At 53.9% G+C, this 11,829-nt stretch overlaps 1 protein-coding gene across 1 annotated transcript; it reads right to left on the bottom strand.

Moving 5' to 3' along the window:
• Positions 1-264: 264 nt before the first annotated feature.
• Positions 265-1,689, bottom strand: LOC125544909 (peroxidase 2-like). The gene is made up of 2 exons (XM_048708698.1): positions 1,299-1,689; positions 265-1,212 (listed from the first exon to the last, which is right to left on the bottom strand). The coding sequence occupies exons 1-2, from the start codon at positions 1,617-1,619 to the stop codon at positions 466-468; spliced, it is 1,068 nt and encodes a 355-aa protein (XP_048564655.1). The 5' UTR covers positions 1,620-1,689; the 3' UTR covers positions 265-465.
• Positions 1,690-11,829: the final 10,140 nt, after the last annotated feature.

Below are 11,829 nucleotides of genomic sequence, written 5' to 3'. Positions count from 1 at the left end.
GATTCCCTGTCGAGGCTTAGCTATCGACAGAAACAACCATGAAAATAGTGGTACATGAACATTGACAGTTACTAGAATATTATTATATCTTTATTAACACACCACAAAACCACACACATATACAGAGTTTTAGTATGAGAAAACCAACGACGGCATTGTTCGGATTCCTTGTCAAGGCTTAGCTCAGGACCCCGCTACTCGGTGTCAGTTTTTAATCGACAAAAACAACCATGAAAATAGCCGTACGTGAACATACACGGTTACTTATATATTATTATATCTTTATTAATATATCAAAACACACACACATACAGAGTTTTAGTATGATACACCAAAACACACACACATACAGAGTTTTAGTATGAGAAAACCAACAACGGCACCAGCTAGGCAAAGTTAGATCTCCTCCATGGGGGGATCCAGACATGGAGCCGGCCAACTACCAGGCATTACTACTGGCCCGTATTAGTTGTTGACTCTCCAGCATACCTTCCTGATCTCTGCGCCTTGCTGGTTGCCTATGGTCTTGACCCCGATTTTCCCCATAGTCTCCATGGCTTTCTCGAACTTCCTCTCCCACGCCCCGGTCATGTTCGCGTTTTCTGTCACCTGCGTTATCGTTTCCGTCGAGTTGAGCACGGCATCTGAGGTGAACAACACTTTCCTGTCGACCACGTTCTGGTAGTACTGCTTATCCAGGACGTTGGGGGTCACATCATCTTGGTTCACGTTGGTGCCGTCGTTGCCGTTGCACTGGGCCCTAAGCTTGGCGGCAAATGCCGGTTCCATCTCAGAGAAACGGGTGGAGAAGAACAAGCAGCGGGCGCGGCCGATGGTGTGCGCGCCGGAGAGCGTGACCATCTCGTCGGAGGTGAGTCCCTTGGCCGCGAAACTCCCCTGAAGCGCCGTGAGGTTAGAGAAGGGCCCAGGCAGCTGGTCTGTCTCGTTGGAGAATGACTCGCGGCCGTCGTAGCGGCCGCCCGGCATCTGGATGTTGATCTTGCGGTCGCTGAGGAAGTAGGACGCGTCGCGGGCAGCGTAGGCGACGATGTCGGCACATGAGACTGTGTCGGGGCAGGCAGCCTCGATCGCCGCCTTGGCCTCGTCAATCACCTCGAACCCTCGGAGGCTGTTCTGGTTGGGAGGGCCTTCCCTCTCCGTGTCGCTGTTCTTCGAGTTGGTCGTGTTGAGGAGGACGGAACCATCGCAGCCCTAAATATAATGAACATGAAGGACCTCATAATGAACATGCTAGTATATAAGCTAGTAGAATTGACGAGGTGTGTCAGTGTGTGTACCCGAACGAAGCAGTCATGGAAGAAGAGACGGATGAGCCCGGCACCAATGCCAGGGTTCGCATCCACGGCCTTCTTCACGGCATCCGTGACGATCTTCTCCGCGCTAGGGCACCTGGTGTTGTAATAGCCGGAGCTGAGTCCTGACCCCGAGGGAGCAGGTCTCCTCTGCCGCGTCTGAACGTCCGGCCTGGGGCGACAGAGCGCCGCGTTGTAGGTGGGCAGCCTCAGCCAGCCGTTGAAGCAAATGCTGGCGCCGTCGCACGCCGCCGGCCCGGCGAGGAACGCGGCCAAGACGACGAGCGCTGCGAGCTTAGTCGCCATCTTTCTTTCGCACTAGCCAGTAGCCACTAGAGAGGTGATGGTCGTTTCGTGTCGTGTGTTGTTTGCTCAAGCTGGGTTACGGATGACATATTTATAAGCCGTCCCGGACGACCACGTACAAAGGCAATATAGCTTGGCAACGACGTATGTGGGCAGGCCGCGTTTCGTGGGCGGCGCACGTCGCGACTTGCGATAGACGCAAACTTGGACCGGACAGCTGAAGCGTCCGACCGGCGACGTTCGATGGATTTTCGCGGTGTCTCGCTGATTGCGCGTCGGTGGTCTGATCGGCCTTTGAGATCTCGTGGTGCCTGTGTGCTGAGCCTGTGCGTAGGGACAAGTTAGTTAGGTTGATCGTTGAATGTTGCATGGGAACAGTGTCTTCGCTCCTCGCCGACTTGTTCTTTGAGTGGAAAATGTCCACAGCGTCACCAACCACGCATTTACCATTCCATGCAGGCAGGTACTAGTGTATACCTAGTGTATACAGCTGATAACCGGTTGGATTCACTCCGGCAGGCTTCGCTTGACGGCCGAACCTGCGCTTTGCAGTGCACTAGTAGTATACGTACTCTCCTAGCGTATTTCTTCAGTTAGGCGAAACAAGCGTAAAAAGCTGGGATATCGCGTGATTAGCGATGACCTAGCGACATAACATGAAGTAATTTAGACTAGTAATATGCATACTCTATAGTGAATAGTGTCATAGATGTGATAACATAGAAACATTCATGTATTACTTTCTAGGCTCATTTTGCTTCGAGGTGTGTTATGTTATGATATGTGGATCGGGGGGCGTCAGATGCTCATTTGCGTCGGGTCAATGGGATGGCCCCGAGGGAGTGCCTCTCTCGGCATGGGGGGGGGGGGGGGGGGGGGGGGGGCATGCCCGACGCAGCGTTGGGGCCCGCCACTACTCTTGCGGATGGGCTGCGCCAGCCCAGGCTCGGCCTGGGGGAGCCGAGGTAGACATGATGGGCCACGTTACGCCCTTGAGCGGGGCCCAACTCTCGGGCCAGGCCACCATAGAGGCTACGCCAGCTGGACAGCGGGTTGGCGCAGGCCTGCCCGACGCCCGCGTTGCAGATTTCCTGGCCAGGGCGACGAAGGAAGTGCCACCGCCGTTGCTGCCCAACCCTAGGCCCCCTGGTCGCCGTCCTAGGAAGGTGGCTCGGGCGCCCGCAACAGCAACGAGACGCAGCAGCAGATTGCAGGGGAAGAAGCTCTTGTTCCCCGAGGGAAGCTCCATCATGAAGCAGGCTAGGTTGCTAGTCATGTCCAAGAGGGGGCTGGCTATTCCCGAGCGCGGAGAGGCTGAAGACGACAGGGTCGAGCGGTATGCTAGAGCCTTTGATGAACCGATGTGGCCACCGCAGATCAAGGCATTGATGATCCTTGCTCGGTCAGGGAAAGAACACGTGATGATGCCACCGGCCACGGCATAGGCGGTCAGGCCGGTAGCCTGGAAGATAAAGTGTTTGATGGATCACAACATCCTACTTTGGAACGTGCGGGGACTCAATAATCCAGCACGTAGAGGTGTGGTCAGGTCCATGGTAAAAGGCGCACAATGTTGCCATGGCATGTATCCAAGAAACAAAGCTATCTTTGGTGGACAGTAGGATTGTGCAAGAGTGATGTGGAGCCGAATTTGACAAGTTTGCTTTATCTCCTGCGGATGGGACGAGAGGTGGGATACTGCTCGTTTGGGTTGGGGCAAAATTCAATCTCCCTAATGTGGATTTGCACAACTCTTTTATCACGGCGCATGGGAACACTGCGGATGGGGCCCCGTTTGGATTGATGACGGTGTACGGGCCACAACAAGTGACAGATAACATGGTGTTTCTAGCTGACATGAAGGCGGCGGTGCAAGCCTTTCCGGTGGGCACGGCAATTTTCCTCGGAGGAGACTTCAATATGATCGCGCACGCAACAGACAAAAATAATAATAACATCAACCGCAGGTGTTTGTCAGCCTTCAGGGGATTCATCAATGAGCTGCAACTCAAAGACTTATACATGCACGACCGCGGGTACACTTGGAGCAATGAGCAAGAGAGGGCCACTTTGGTGAAACAAGACTGGGTACTGTACAATGACGCTTGGGACGCTAGGTTCCCTGGCTGCCTACTACAAGCCCTCTCTAGCGAGATGTCAGATCATTGCACGTTGCTTCTCACCTGTGACACATCCTTCAGGCCGGCGAGACAATTTCGTTTTGAAATTTTTTGGGTCCAGATGGACGGGTTCAGTGAGTTGGTAGCCAGCGTCTGGCAGCGACCAACGACCACTCAAGAGCCTCTTGCGTGCCTTGCAGAGAAGATGAAGCGTACAACCAGAGAGTTGAAAAGCTGGGGGAGGGTGAACAACATAGAGCTCAAATCAGCGATTATATGTGAGATTGTGGCCAGATTAGATAAGGCGATGGAAAGGAGAGATCTCACAACTGAAGAAAGACAGTTGAGGGCAGCTCTGAAGGTGCAGCGGTTAGGCCTTGCGGCATTGGAGCGGATGATTTGGAGGCAGCGGTCGCACATTCAGTGGATCAAGGAAGGGGATGCTAGCACTCGCTTCGTCCACTCCAAAGCATCGGCGAGAAGACGGGCGGAAATACATCCACAGGATACTATTCAATGGCAAAGTTTGCACAGACCAGACAGACAAGTTGGAAGCTATGCACACGTTCTTCGAAGCTCTGATCGGTACAAATGGAGAGAGAATGGCCTGGCTCAATTTTGAGGAGCTAGAGATTCAGCCGGTGGAGCTAGCAGACATGGAAATCCCGTTCACTATGGAGGAAGCTCGTGCGTCCGTGAACGAGATGAATGGGAACAAGGCGCCGCGACCGGACGGGTTCACCGGCCTATTTTACAAGCACTGTTGGGGTATCATCAGGGAAGATATAATGAAGGTGCTACACACCCTATACAGACTAAACTCCTCCAAGCTACACTTACTCAACGATGCAACTCTGATCCTGTTGCCCAAGAGTGAAGACGCCACGACACCAAAAGAGCTCAGTCACCCCCATTTGTTGTAGTGGGATCACCTTGCCGGCAGCTATACATTCGCTTGGATGCGAGATCAAACCTTTCCCGTGCACCTACCTTGGTATGCCGTTGTTCGACTCGAAGCTTCGCAAGGTGGACTACCAGCCAGCGCTTGACAAACTATGCAGCAAGCTGAAGGGTTGGATTAGAATTCACTTCTCCATGGATGACCGAATTCTGTTGGTAAAGCATGTGCTCTCTGCTATGGTGGTGTTTAAGATGATGGTCATTGAGATGCGTGCGTGGCTGCGGAAAAGAATCGACAAACTCAGAAGGGGTTTTCTTTGGGAAGGAAAAGAATTTGCAGTGGGAGGCAAGTGTTTGGCGCATCATTTGCAGGCCAATCAAATTTAAAGGGCTGGGGATGACGAACCTGAGTGCGCAGAGCACAGCGCTGAGGATGAGGTGGTTGTGGCTTTCATGGACGGACCCGAGCAATGCCTGGTTGGGACTATCACTGCCGACCGATGCCAGAGTACGTACGTTGTTCGTGGCTTCAATTAACTTCCACCTCGGGGATGGGCAACGCATTTGCTTCTGGACTGAACCTTGGATGCAAGGGATGAGCTTTTGCCACCGCTTCCCGGCTCTGTTTGGCGTCTGCACACGAAAGCGGCTAACGGTGGCTCAGGCACTCATCGGCGGTCGGTGGACACGTCATCTCAGGGGAAGTCTCATGCCGCAGACGGTCAGAGAGTTCACTGCCTTGTGGATGCTACTACAGGACATCACACTAGTCCAGCAGTAGGACACGGTTTCTTGGCGGTGGACGGCAAACGGCGGATTCTCCACTCATTCTGCCTATACAGTCCAGTTTGAGGGATCGGTGGGGACGAGCTACAAGCAACTGATCTGGCAGTCGGAGGCACCACTGAAATGCAAAGTGTTCTCTTGGATGACGGTGCTTGGGAAGATCTTGACAGGGGACAACCTGGCGAAGCGAAACTGGCCTCACAACCCGACGAGTTGCCTCTGCAACGCTCAACGTGAGACGCCCGAGAACCTTCTAGCTTGCTGCCCTTTCACGGTGAGCTTGTGGGGGAAAATAATGCAAAAATGCAGCTTGCCAGTGACCCTTGCCCCGTCACCAGCCTCAGAGAACATTCGGGAGTGGTGGTCGAGATCAAGGCAGCAGGTGCCGAAGATGCACAGGGCAGCATGGAGCTCGCTAGTGCAGCTCACGTGGTGGTTAGTATGGAAGGAGTGGAACTCGTGGATTTTTGACCACAAGAACTGGACGGAAGAACAGGTGTTGGATCGAATCAAGAATGATCTCATTGATTAGACGTTGGCAGGCAAGCATAAGGTGGCCCTAATGATTCACAGACCTAGGGAACCAGATTAATAGTTGTGCTGTTGGTAGGCTAGTAATGAGGTTCAGGGGATGTCTGTTTCCAGGGACTTTTTTGTGTAGGGACTAGAAAAAGTCCCTCTTAAAGACTTTTTTACCAAACGGGTGGGACTTTTTAGGGACTAAACTAGGCATTTGGGACTAAATGAAGAAGACTCTTAAGGACAGTCTTTTTGGGCCTTTTCCAACAATGCCCCTCCATGCACCCATTGGCCCGCCACCCCATGATGTTGTTTGACTGTTATTTTTCTATATACTAGGGGCAACATGGTCATTTAATAACCTCTAGGAAGGGACTAGGGATTTTTTAGTCTCTGAAAACAAACAGGGAGAGACTTTTTAGGGACTAGAGACTTTTTAGTTGGGACTAGAAAATGTCCTTGGACTAGAGAACCAAACATCACCTCAGACTATAATTAGGTGGCTGGATACTAGCTTTGTATCGTGGGTAACTTGCTAGTTGCTATGCCCCTATAAAACTCTTCTCTAATTTCAATGAAATGCTGCATCATGCAGTATTTTTGTCAAAAAAAAAGACCAGTATACATAAGGGCATTTACAACGCCGGGCGTTAGGTTAAATATCCGGCTCAATCGACAGTTAAACTACATAATCCTAGCGTCTAACCTGGCAGTGAGCCAGGGACGCAAATGCTAGAGGCGGGCGTTTTTGCCTTTTTTTTTCCGCAGCCGTACATGTAGCGATCGATTTTTCTGCTAGTTCTGCAATTAATTAGCGTCCCTCGTTAGCGCTTGCCGTTGGGTTAGAAAGCGCTAAGCTTGTCTCTTATCTTATGGTGACTTAATCAAATATCAGTTAAGTGCTATAACATGTAAGAAAAAAAACAAAAAAATCACACAAATCTAATATAAAATCTTATTAAGATAGCATCGACCGAGACATAATTAGAACTTAGTGACTGAGACTTTGTAGAACTGTTTTTTTATTCATAAACGTCTACAGTAGGCGCCTAGCAATGGTGATGCCCTTAAAGCAGTCTACGGTTATGCGTTGGCGGTCTGATCGGCCTCGAGATTTTGCGGTGCCGGTGTGCTGTGCGTAGCGACAAGCTTGGTTGACCGTTGAAAGTTGCATGGAACAGTACGTGCCTCACCTTGCTGTACTCGCCGGACTTGTTCATTGCGTGGAAAATGTCCACAACGCCAACAACCACTCCACGCAGGTTCAATTAACAGATGCTAACCGGTTGCATTAACTCGGTCAGCTGCGAACCGATCTGCCCTCAGGGCATCTACAGCCGTTGGCTTCTCAGGAGGAGCAAAAAATCGCCTTCTGGGACACACCTGCGTTAAACCGTGCACCGGGGACGTGATGCCTCCCAGTCGCGACCCCTCACGGGTTTTTAAAATGTTTAAATTCGGCGCAAACACAACGCAAACACGGGCGAGTTCGTTCAAATTTAAACATATTTTACAAAAAAAAAGAAAAAAAAACTATCGCAGGCTACCTGCCGTCTCCCTCGCCGCTCGCCTCGCCGCCCGCCCACGCGGTTCTACATGCCGAGGAGGCTGTAGAACCACGTGTATTCGTCGTCGTCGTCGTCGCCCCCGCCTACGCCTCCGCCGTCCCTGCTGCATCCCTCCCCTGGTTGGCGCGGCGGGTTGGACGGTCCGGGGGCGTCGTCGTCGTCGTTATCGAGGACGACGACACCGTCCTCGTCCTCGCGCCCACGTTTGCGGGCGGCGGTCTCCTCCAGGGCCCGGCGCTGCCGGATCATCTCCTCGCGCAAGTAGTCGTCGCGAGACCACCGCATGGCGTCCTCGTCGGAGAAGCCGCGCCGGGCTATCTCCTCGTACTCCGAGGGGAGACTGGACTCCACCTTGGGCTTGACGAGGGCGCCGGAGCTGCGGGTGCGCGCGCTGACAGGTGTGTCCTGGGACTCCGGCTTGACGGGGCGGAGGTGGAGGCAGGGAGAGCCGCCGGAGCTGCGGGTACGCGTGCTGACAGGCGTGTCCTGGGGCTCCGGCTTGACGGGGCAGAGGTGGAGGCAGGGAGAGCCGCCGGACGAGGAGGAGGACACCCCGGTCTCCATGCGCCTCGGCGTCCAGGAGCTTCCCCGGCGGCGGCGTGAGGAGGACGGGGGAGCGGGGTACTCGAGGCGCGGCGTGTTGCCGCCCTCGATGTACTCGAGGACGGACTCCAACGTGCGCCCGGGTACGCCCCACCACCGACGTCGGCCGGCGGCGTTGAACCTGCCGGAGGGCATGACGCCGTTGGTGGCCTCGAGCTGCTCGCCGTGCCGGCGGCGGAAGTACGGCTCCCAGATTGGGCTATCGGGGACGTACCGGGCCCCTCCCTCGCCGCACGCGGCAGGGACGAGCGGATGTGTGCGATCTCCGCACGGCACGCCGCCGGCGCTGATCCTCCACGCCCCGGGCACCCGCATGTCCGGCGGGACCGGGTACTCGGCCTCGAAAAGGAGGCGAGCCTCGTCCTCGTGCAGATGACGGCGCCCCAATCCGTTCGCCGCCGCGTCATCGCTTGGGAAACGCTCGGCTATGCTTTCTCAACTGGTGACGGCGAGAGGAGGAAAGGGGGAGAAATGAGCGCGTCGTCGGTGGATGATCGGGGTGAGTCTCTCCGGCGCGCTTGCAGTCGGCTTTTATAGGCGGAGACGCCGCGTGGTAGGCTTGGCCGGCGCGTTATGCGTGGCGTGATTGCGTGGCGGCCGAGGGACGCGTCGCCCAACCTTCACTGCGCCGCCCGTGAGGCACCAATGGAGGCTGACCGGCGCGGCAGCGCGCGGCAGCTTTGGCATTGATTCGCCGCGGGAAACAAGGCGATGAGGACGACGAAGGTGCGAGAAGAGAGTAGAGTCGCTGACGCGGCGGGCCCGCGGCTCTTCGCGCCTAAAACGATTCGCCCTGCGCCCCCGAGCGACCCCCAGCGCGCCGGGTTCGGGTTGGGTCCGCCGGCGCCAATTTCGGCCCGAGCCGGCGAAAACTGGGCTCTTGGGGGCGCGACTGGGCCGATTTTTTGGCGCCGGCGGACGAAAACACGCCTGGGGGCCTTCTTGGGGGCGCGGCTGGAGATGCCCTTACAGAGCAGCGGTGAATGTCTCCTTTCATTTTTTGTCTGTTTGGGTCGCCCGTCCGCCTGCGTCTGCTTTTTCGTTTGGGTCGCCCGGTGTGCCCAACGAAAGTGAGACACATTTTTGTTCAGGTCTGTGTCGCATTCAGTCGAACACCTAGTGGGCGAGCTCCCGCGCCACCTCGCCCGTCCACGCGCCCGTGAGCTTGCCTCGGTCGCCTCGCCCGCAAGGTCAGCTGCATCGCCCGCGAGCTCCCAGCGACAGCTCGCCGCGCCGGCCGCGCTGCCCCACCCCCGCCCGGCAGCTCACCCCGTCCCACGCACCCGCCTGCAGCTTGGTCACGCCCCCGCAAGCTCGCCTACGCCGCGGCCCGTGCTCCGGGTCACGCGCTCACACCAGCACGGGGGCTGGTTGTGGCTCGTGGTCGGCCAGGAGCGCGGGGGCGGAAGCGTGGGTGCCGCGAACGCCGGCCAGCCGCGGTGCGGCTGGGCGCCGGCGGACCCAACTGGGCGCGGCGAGGCGGAACCGCAGCGAGGCAAGGCCGGGTGCGACCGGATGCACCAGCTGGGGAGCCGCGGTCCATAGAGACGTCGCGCTCGCGGTAGGATTGCATGTATGTGCTCCCGTGTTTCTTCTGCTGGTGCCCGTACGTGCAATCCAGTGAGCGGAGTAGCAAGCAGTTGGCCCCGCGTGTAGACATCACATGCATGCGCGACATCTATACAGCAGCATCGCGAGCTTGGCAGGGCAGCGCGAGCGCACCGGCGCGGCAAGGCGAGCGCGTAGGCCGAAACGGCCGACAGCGAGGTGGTCGAGAGCATCCGCTTGGCCCGGCGCTACTCCATGAGTACCCGCATCTACTCCGTGCCCGACGCGGCCGCCATGGCCGCCGCCGTCGACAGCGAGCACGTGCTCCCGCTCCCGCTGGAAGACGCCGTGGGCGCCCACAAAGCTGGCGCTTCCCGTTGGCTCCGGCGCTTCCCCGACGTTTCTCCGGCTCCGATGCTTCTTCGGCGTTGCCCCGGCCCCTGCTCCCTGCTGTGAGGTGGATGGGAGAAAAAGGGGAAATGATGAGAGAGACGAAGGTGGGATGGGTGGGTGGCCCCTCGATGACAGATGGGCCAACGCTCACATGCAGCGGACGGAGGCGGACGAGAAGGCCACACAAAGCGTTCGTTTTGTGTTCGCCGCGGACTCTAATGTGACTTAAATTTGGGCCGAATATAGGTCTGAGCAGACGCAAAACGGATAGCAGACGGACGTTGTGTTCATTTATATTATCTTGTTGAGTCATATTTTGTGTCTAGATGATTCAAACGGATAAAATGGATGATCCCATTGAAGTTGCTCTTAGTGACCTATCGAAGTCGAGTTTGCCCGTAAAGACTCAAATTTCTGGGCGCTGCTCTTGCCTGGTCAGTGTTTCGTGCATTATTCAAGTCAAGTTTACCACGCCACGCTGTCACTAGTATTAAATTTGGTGCTTGTAATAATTTAAACATTATGCATATGATCGAGTGCTTTATTTGTTTAGAAAACAACAGCTAAATATTACACGCTACTCTTTCCTTTCTGGTTTATAAGGCTTAATTTAAAAATCTCACAAATCAAGGTGGATGATGAGTGGTGGAATATTTTTTATAGTTTGCAAAAGCATCCAATTAATGCTCTTGTTTTTCTCAAAAAATTATGTTTACGAATGCATTAATTACAATGCATGCATGCATAAAGTGCATGCATTGATCAGTTTTCTTTTAATACTTGCATGCAATGATTTAATACATCTTGAAGTCTGAACATGTGATGGGGAACAAATAAATTGAGCCTTATAAAATAAAAAAACTAAAATTTTGAGATAAGCCCTATAAACCGAAAAGAAGGGAGTACCATTTTAGCCCTTACAGTCCTTTGCCACTAGATGGGCAACACAGTCAGGCACCTTTCCTAACATCCGACACTCCTTCCTTGCACGCCTGTGCCGCCAGGGCGTGGGCAACTTCATTTCATCTTTTTCCGACAACCGAAATCTTCACCTCCTGACCTCTTCATCATGACCTCTTTAATGTCAATGATTGTGTGTCAGAGTGCTGATCTATTCGGAGTGTCAGGTTTTAACTTGTCAGCTAGAGTTGCGCAATTTGTTTCCACAATAATTCGTCCTCTGAATCTGTTAGCTAGAACGGCTAGACCATGCAAGACAACCTCAGCCTCAGCCTCCTCTGCATCAGCACATGTGCTGATACGTTTAGGCTAATCATAGTGGGAGTAACTTAGCTAGTAACATAGCGCACTCCAAAAATTTTTTGCTTATGTGGCAAGTAGTTAATGAGAACTAGTACTACCTCCGTTTTAGTTTACAAGTCCTACGCGTATACCTAGGTTACCAATTTTATCATCTTAATATAAACTATATAACACAAAAATTATACGGTTTGAAAATAGAACTTTTGAAGTTTATATTGATATATTTTTGTAATATATGACTTGTATTAGGTTGGTCAAATTGACGACCTAGGGGCACGCGCACGCCCTGTAAACTGGGAGAGAGGTAGTAACATAAGGCTGGTCACAATGGGGAGGAACTTAAGAGTAACATCACACACTCCAATACAACTTTGCTTAGTGGCACATATTTAATGAAGAGAGAGGTGCTTGTGGTAACTAACTAAGTTACCGGAACATCACACATTCCAAAAAACAATAAGTCTATAACCTAATAAATACATCATTGCATGACACTACATAGATGTTTCT

This window comes from Triticum urartu, chromosome 3 (assembly GCF_003073215.2).
Source record: "Triticum urartu cultivar G1812 chromosome 3, Tu2.1, whole genome shotgun sequence".
Lineage (NCBI taxonomy): Eukaryota > Viridiplantae > Streptophyta > Magnoliopsida > Poales > Poaceae > Triticum > Triticum urartu.
The sequence above is the reverse complement of the archived record's forward strand: the minus strand, read 5'-3'. Positions and strand labels throughout refer to the sequence as shown.